At 44.2% G+C, this 7,976-nt stretch overlaps 1 protein-coding gene across 1 annotated transcript; it reads right to left on the bottom strand.

Annotated features, from left to right (window-relative positions):
- Positions 1-2,816: 2,816 nt before the first annotated feature.
- On the bottom strand, positions 2,817-7,447 carry LOC124684449 (probable LRR receptor-like serine/threonine-protein kinase At1g14390). The gene is made up of 7 exons (XM_047218758.1): positions 6,178-7,447; positions 5,574-5,707; positions 4,164-4,407; positions 3,865-4,073; positions 3,742-3,791; positions 3,418-3,538; positions 2,817-3,295 (listed from the first exon to the last, which is right to left on the bottom strand). The coding sequence occupies exons 1-7, from the start codon at positions 7,445-7,447 to the stop codon at positions 3,050-3,052; spliced, it is 2,274 nt and encodes a 757-aa protein (XP_047074714.1). The 3' UTR covers positions 2,817-3,049.
- Positions 7,448-7,976: the final 529 nt, after the last annotated feature.

Below are 7,976 nucleotides of genomic sequence, written 5' to 3'. Positions count from 1 at the left end.
TCTCGAGTAATTATGAATTATGAATACATCTTCCATAAAACTAAAGGGGCAAAGCTTGTATTGCCAAACATGGTAACTTCTCGAGAAGGTGGTTATCGTTAAGGGTGTTAATGAAAAAAAGTAAAATTGAACCAAAAGGTGATTGACCTTACCTCCAAGTGTCAGAGTGGCGCAACAGAATATGTTCTGGAACCAAAACTCTGCAAAATAGAGGAAATACAACATAATAATGATCATGGCATATGAATTAAGTTCTTACCAAAGTGATTCGGATTCAAGAACTCATTATGTCTTTCTCTGAATGAAATTCATGATTCACTTGTCTTGAAAAAAGACATACCTACGAACTGCGATGGTGGACCTAAATACGAGAAATGACTTAGAATTCATGAAATCCTAAAATGAGTTACATTTAAGATTACGAAGGTATTTTGATAAAGCTCGACTTGTCACAAAGGATGTTTTGATAAATTCAAAAGGTTCACTACAAATTTGTAGCGATGCTTGAGTCATTTGGATTTTTACTAGCAATTACTTCAATTCGAGAATTGATATAATTTGTCGGAAACTGCATCTCCTTCAATATTTGTATTGAAGAAGAGTTGTTATTGGTACAATAAGCAGGATTTGCCAAATCACATAGATGCTAGTGTATCGTAGTTGGAATTTTATTTGATGGATGATCAAAGGATTTTTGGATTACCCAAGACATCGAGAAGACTTGCATTTGCAAGAAATTGAGTGAAGCAATAGCTATCCTAGCCTTATGTGTAGAGTACACATGTTGAGTGGGAGCTATGTAGCCTTTTCCCAATCATCATATGGAGATGACACAAGTTGAGTGGGAGCTAAGTGATTTTTCTGGACTCATATGTGACTGGCATATTTTGAGTGGGAGTTGAGCGCGTTTTCCCTAATCTTATATATGTGGCTGACATATTTGAGTGGATCTTAACAGCATTCTTATATGTAGATGACATATCATGCATTATATAAGTGTTGTTTATGATTATTTAAGATAGTAAATATTCTATGAATGAAGTTGAATATTAAAACATTAAAAGGTCTATCAAGATGAACCAATATGTTTAATAAACATCAAGTCGAGATACTTTCCTAGTTTAGATTATAAAGAAGCTTAGAATAGAACACGCTAAGAATGAGTTATTATTTGTACAACTAGGTGAAGCAATGAGTTAATATCGGTGCTACGACAATGGTTAGATGAGGGTGTGTCACATCCCCTTATGCATGATTCATAAAGTTCTATCATTAAACCATGATGTTATACGCGACATAATGTGACCCAAGTTCTTGACAACAAGAACATGTTCCGAAGTGATTTCTGAGTTAATCACTGAGCATAATTTTAAGTTTGTGTTTCTAGTGTCTGGTGAGAACTGAGAATAGTTTTTCGAAATTTGTAAAGACTAGTAAACTTGACCGGAAGTTGTTACGCTAGTGTAAGTTGTGCTGACCTAGAAGATTGGAAATTTCTCATTGGTAAAAAGCCGTAAGTTGAAAGAAACATGGATAGACATTGAAATGGCATGCAATGCCCTGTCGATTAAATCTACATTGATAGTTTGGCTAAGAAAGTTTGACTTTCAGCTGAGTGTGTTTTTTCAACTATAGATGACTATGTGGAAGTCCTTTTGACTAAACAAAATGTCATTTTGCACACGGGAAGAAAATTCTCACTCTATTGCCAAACGTATAATTACAATATTATCATGCTGGTAATAGGGTAATGTCAAATAATGTGACATCTAAGATTAAGATTTGCAAAGAACATAAGGATCTAAAAAGATCTGGGCTGTTAATAACCTTTAGATTATTTTAACTCTAGTGCAAGTGAGAGAATGTTGGATATGGTGCTCTAGAGAAAACTAATAAAAATGTTTATTATTATATATCAGTAGTTCGTAATAGTTTTGTGTCATGCTATAACTGTATTAATCGGAAACATTGATGCACATGTGCTATTGTAAATAAACCAGGGTCCATATTGAGCATAAGCAAACTAGTTCATCGAGGTCAATCGATGATCGAGATTTCCGATCATGGACACACACATTATTGACAATGGAATCATATCATTGGGTGAATGATATGATGGACATTTCCAATATATAAGTTTTGCAACATGATCAAGTTACAATGTTCAAGTTGCGATATTAACAGAAATGTTGTAACCTAATGCTTAGATCGTGAGGCATATCTAATCGCTGTCACCGGTGGCTGCTTAGACATCATCAACCGCCACATCGTAACAGGGTGGTCATAAAGGTGTTGCTCAGGTATTTCAAAAGGATGGGTCGAGACGTATGTGTCAATAGCGAGATTTGTTAATCCGCGTGATGGAAATACTTAGGACCCACTTGGTGAGATTACATCCAAGTTGCAACACATGACTAGGTCATGAAGATGGAATCACACGGGAACGATTTGAATAGCCTTGTTGGTAACAAAATCGAACTAAGTATGATGATACCAATGATCACATCTGGGACAAGTCTAGTATCAAAGTAATAAAGGGAATAGGACTCGACGTTTATGGTTCAACGAATTTATATTCGTGGAACACACAACGATCATTATGGTTCTCCAAAACCTGGTGATCATTGTGGTTTAGTGTTGGAAACTATTTCGAAGTTTCTACCTGTGATTATGTACTCTTTATCTGTTGATGGTTGGACTGTGTTTAAGAGGATTCATGGTTTAGCTTTGCTTCATGGTGTTTTGTTCTAGGATTATTTTTATTTGCTTTTGCGTTCCGTTGCAGTTTACTTGCCACCAATATTTACGATATAATATCAGACAAAACTTTAGACAGCATCTTCCTTTGGCAGAGCTGCTAGTTATATTCCAATGTCAGGATAAGCTGGGCTTATATATCTGGAGTTGACGACGATGACAAAAAATAGAACACTTCTATATACGGGGAAGAACAAGCAACATTTGCTTATGTTTTCTACAGCAAGGGCCAGCCATAGAACACCATGAAGGTGCATCGATAAAATAAAAATAAAGCATTGCACCCTTCAGTTCACGACTGTGATTTTACGCTCAAGCTTAAGCTCTCGCTGCTCGCCCACCCGTCCTGGACCTGCATGGAGTACTGCAGGTTCCAAAGGACGTCGTCAATGGAAGGCCGGTCGCTGGGGTCAGTAGCCGTGCAATTGAGGGCTATCTCGGTCACTTTACTCAGAGAGTCCACCGCAAATGTGCCACGGATCGTCAGGTCGGCCATGTCTTTCAGCAATTCTGGGTCTTCAGCCAGGGCCTCGCTTAACTGCGGATCGAATGTGGGGTGCAAATTTAGAATCATCATAATGATACGTCAAGAAGTATAACGTTCCAACAAGAATTCTGAGGATCTTAGAACGTGATGTGAATATGAAGCTTCAGATTCACCTGAGCTTTTAGGGATTCCAGGTCTCTCCGGGATTCTGTTGATTTGCCTGTGATCACTTCCAAAAGAATTAGTCCGAACTGGTATATGTCGTCCTTGTCCCCTTTTTCTGTAGGTTGAGCACTGCAAGCAGAAAAAATAGTAATATTTCAATCTGCAACTTGAGCAGCTTAATCAGATCCCAAACATTTTTAATGTTTAGGTTGTATCTTGAGTTCCAAACCTAATCATTAGGTTCATGTCTGTTATCTGTTCATAATTAGTAGCTGCCCTAGTTCCAATTTATTAAGTGTAGATGTCATTTTCTTTCAGCAAGGACACCATACCTGCCGTGGTCGTTTTCTTCCTGGACAATGAAAGGGTTTTCTGAGCATATCTGCAAGATAAAAACGGTTACAACTTATCTGTCAGTTATGGACTGAGGAACTTGACCAGTATTTTGAACTTACCTTGCCATTCTTGCTGATCGATATCATCGGGAGACTGAAGTCACTAATTTTCGAAGTGAGGGTCTTGTCCAGCAGAATATTTTCGATGTTGATATCATTCTGTACAACGTCTGGGGCAGTCACGTTGTGCAAGAACTGGATCCCTCTCGCAATACCAATGGTAGCGGAAACCCGCTGTGGCCATTTCAGCATTTCGCGCTTCCTCCATTCTGAAGCCCGGTCAAAAGAATAAGGTCAGATACTTGAAGAAATTTAGTTATGAAGGTAATAGTACACATGATGTCTCCAAATGTAATTACCGGTAAGATGGCTTCTAAGAGATCCATTTGTTATGCATTCAGAGATGAGGTATACCGAGCTAGCAATAGTAGGATTTTCCTCATCATTGACAATACAATGACCAATGATGCTAACCAAATGGCGATGGCGGAATTTAGAAATTATCTCCATGTACTGCGACAGGCTCTGGGGAGAATACTTTGGCTTTAGTCTGAGACATCTCACCAGGACTCTAGAACCATCTTGAAGCTGGCCGTTGTAAAGCTGTAAGCGGGAAGGAGAATGGGGGCATGATTAAATGATAACATTAGTCATAACAAAACTTTCTAGCAGAAATCTATACTGAAAGTACAGCCATGGTTGACAACTGCTAGGGAGATATTAGGTACATTACTCAAAAGAGAATGAACAAAAACATCCATGAATCACTAAAGTGGTGAGTTCAGTTCATTGAAAAAGGCGGTGGTACACATTAGCATAGTGTATAGTATGAACACATATAATAAATCAACTGTTGGTCTAAAAAGATTCAACTTTTGATTTTTGGCTGAATTATAATTAGAGTTTGACAAAGTCTACAAAATATAAAGGAATTTTTTTAATCATAATAATAATGACCCAAATTGCTAGCATTCTAATTATCAAATACTCTTAGTGAAGAAATGAAATTTCTCCATGTGTCAAGTAATTAGGGGTATGAAAATCCACGTTTGCCAGGTTGTTAAGACCACAATAATAGTCTTTTTTTCTTACAAGCAGCGCCTTTGTCTATCAAATGTATTGAAAGAGTTAAACCAAATAGGACTAACATAATTACATGAAAGGACAATAATTGTCAGCCCACTGTTGTCCTCTACTCTGAGTGCAGATGCTTTAGTGGACCATTAGGCAAGATCCCATCTGAACAGTAGCCGCAAAGAGAAATGTGCAGGGCCGATTAGGAAAACACAAATTTAGCTCTGGTGTAATGTTGCTTGGCATTTAAAAAAAAAACTAAGCACACATTTTTGTGTTTCAAAAAATTCTGAATTTTTTCACAAGTACATGCCGATTCTTATGATGTGCATGTAAATTTAAATAAAAGGTGTGTTCTCTGCGGATACACAAAAAAATACAAATGTGTGGATCTACATATTTTATATTATAGATCCACTTTTTTTGTAGCCCACAAATGAAATTATTTATTTTTGATAATTTCCAGATATGTAGATCACATCTTCATGTTCATGTGGAGTTTTTTTTCGAAACTTAGAAACTTGATTTTCTATTTTTTTTTAAATACAACCACCGCACTCCAGAGCAATGAGGCTATCTGCTGTATATGAAACTTGTGAAGTGCACAAAGATTCCACCAGGGGAGTAAACCATTGTACTTATATTTCTCCTTCGACCATGAAGACAAAAAGGGTTACGTTAGTGCATCCTCATACCTGTGTAAGGGGACTATTCTTGATCAAGTTGGGTGAAGCAAAGTTGTCCGTTACTTCTTGGAGCTCCTCCATCGTATAAGCACGATAGGCTGGCACTTCCAGTGTATTTACCCTTGCAGCCTGTGATGCATGCCCTGCGAAAATTCAGATCATGTTAGGCATATTAACCTGCAAACTATTAACTGGTCACTAAGTCGTTGCTCATTGTTTTCTTTCCACTGTTTGGTTGATTGACTTTGCAGCTTTATACTTTCTTAAAGTCTTCTGTGAAGTAAGAAATAATGGTGCATCCCATGTTCTACAACTCAGAGTCTAAGTTAGGAAGATCCGCAGTATTTTGACTTAAGTGAGTAGACTTGATTCAAACAATAGAATACGCAAGATGAAATTGAAGCAACCAGTCTTTACAACTGCTGCTCCTCCCATTCCCCAATGCCCATTTGAACCAGAAATCATAGATTACTCATTCATTTTTAAAATGCCCAAAATCTTCAAAATGAACTAGTAAATATAGTAAGAACATGGTAGACAGATTAACTGAAGCAAACAATGAGAGATGAAATGAAGCAATCCAAGCAAACTCATGGCGAATTTGTTGTCTTACTCTTATCGGCAGTGGTAGCAATCTTGTGCTGGGTGGCCTTAGCCGGCGATTTCCCGGCGTCGGCATTCTTCGCCGGCGTCACCAAGGGCGACTTGGACAGGTACATGACCTCGGGGTGCTGGTGCCGGTGCCGCCTCCTGGCCCTCCTCAGCACCACCACCAACACCAGCGCGACGAGCAGCGCGCCTCCCACGACGGCGCCGACAATGCCAAGAACCACCCCCACGCCACGGCCCTTACCCCCGCCGCCCCGCCCAGCACCGCCACCGTTCCCCTGCGTGGGCGGCAGCGACGCGGCAATGGCAGCGGGGCTGCAGTACGCGCTGGGGCGCTGCTGCGCGGCGTCGGCGAAGCAGTTCCCCGCGACGAGCACGGCGCGCGACCTGAGGCACGCGGGGCGCTGCCCGACGAGCAGGTTTGCGGAGAGGTCGACGAAGTCGAGCGCGCCCGCGCACGCCGTGGTGGGGGGGAGCTGGCCGGAGAGCTGGTTGTGGGAGAGGTCGAGGTGGCGCAGCGCGGGGAGCGCGAAGACGGCGGGGGGGATCCACCCGGCGAGCCGGTTGCGGGAGGCGTCGAGGAAGCGGAGGTGGGCCAGGGCGGCCACGGCCGCGGGGATCTTGCCGGTGAAGTTGTTGTCGGATAAAACGAGGGTGGCCAGCGAGGCGGGGACCTCCGGGAAGGCGCCGTCGAGCCGGTTGGAGCGGAGGTCGAGCTCGTCGAGGGAGGCGAGCGCGGTCAGAGACGGCACGGTGCCGTTGAGCCAGTTGCGGGAGAGGACGAGGGTCTGGAGGGAGTGCATGCGGGCGAGGTGGGCGGGGACGGCGCCGTAGAGGTAGTTGGCGGTGAGGTTGAGGGAGTTGAGGGACTGGAGGCGGAGGAGCTTGGCGCCCGGGAGCGGGCCCCAGACGCCGAGCGCGACGAGGGAGAGGTTGGAGAGGGCGGGCAGGCGGGTGAGCGTGGTGAAGAGCGCGTCGGCGGAGAAGGCTGAGGGGAGTGCGCCGCGCCATTTCGGGTCGGGCTGGCGGTCGCCGAGGATGGAGAGGGACGTGACGTGGCCGCCGGAGCAGGTGATGGTGAGGGACGGCGTGGGGCGGAGAGCGCAGGGGTCCGGGGCTGTGGCGAGCGCGGCGAGCGCCGGCGGGGCGAACAGCAGGCGGCGCACGCGGTAGAGCGCCTTGGCCTCGGACGACGCCAGCGGTTGCGCGGTGGAAATGCAGGGGAGGAGGAGGAGCAGGACCAGAAGCGGAGCTAGGTGTTTGGGAGACGCCATTGGAGGTGTAATGGAGCGGCGGTGGCCGACGATCGAGCGTGGCGCCGGACTTGGAGAGGGCGGGAGAGTCTAGGTGGGCATGGCCAGGCAGGCGGACGTGGAAGGGGAGTGCGATGTATGGAGCGCGAGTGCGTGCCAGCCAACCTGAAGTTGCGACGCGACACGCTACTAGTACTGCAGCGGCTGCCGGTACAGTGGCCACCGTCGCTGAGACTGACGGGCGGGGTTGACCGGTGTGGGCGCACTGTGTCAGAAGGCCGGATGAGAGCGTGTCGTGGCGGTCGGGTTACCGTGTAGCACGTGGCGGGGCGGTGGTACCGCGGTGTCTATGCCATGTGGCCGCGGCCCGCGGGAATGCGCGATCGGACGCGAGGTATGTGTGCGTCTTTGTCACTCGCGATCTACAAATTTATGTCCTCTGCTACTCTGTACTTTGTGCATATAGTAATCTCTGTCTAAATCGAATTCTGGACTTGTTTTTTCCGGAGCAGTAGAATCAAATTTTTAGTTGCTACTTTAACTAATTTTT

This window comes from Lolium rigidum, chromosome 1 (assembly GCF_022539505.1).
Source record: "Lolium rigidum isolate FL_2022 chromosome 1, APGP_CSIRO_Lrig_0.1, whole genome shotgun sequence".
NCBI classification, from domain to species: domain Eukaryota; kingdom Viridiplantae; phylum Streptophyta; class Magnoliopsida; order Poales; family Poaceae; genus Lolium; species Lolium rigidum.
The sequence above is the reverse complement of the archived record's forward strand: the minus strand, read 5'-3'. Positions and strand labels throughout refer to the sequence as shown.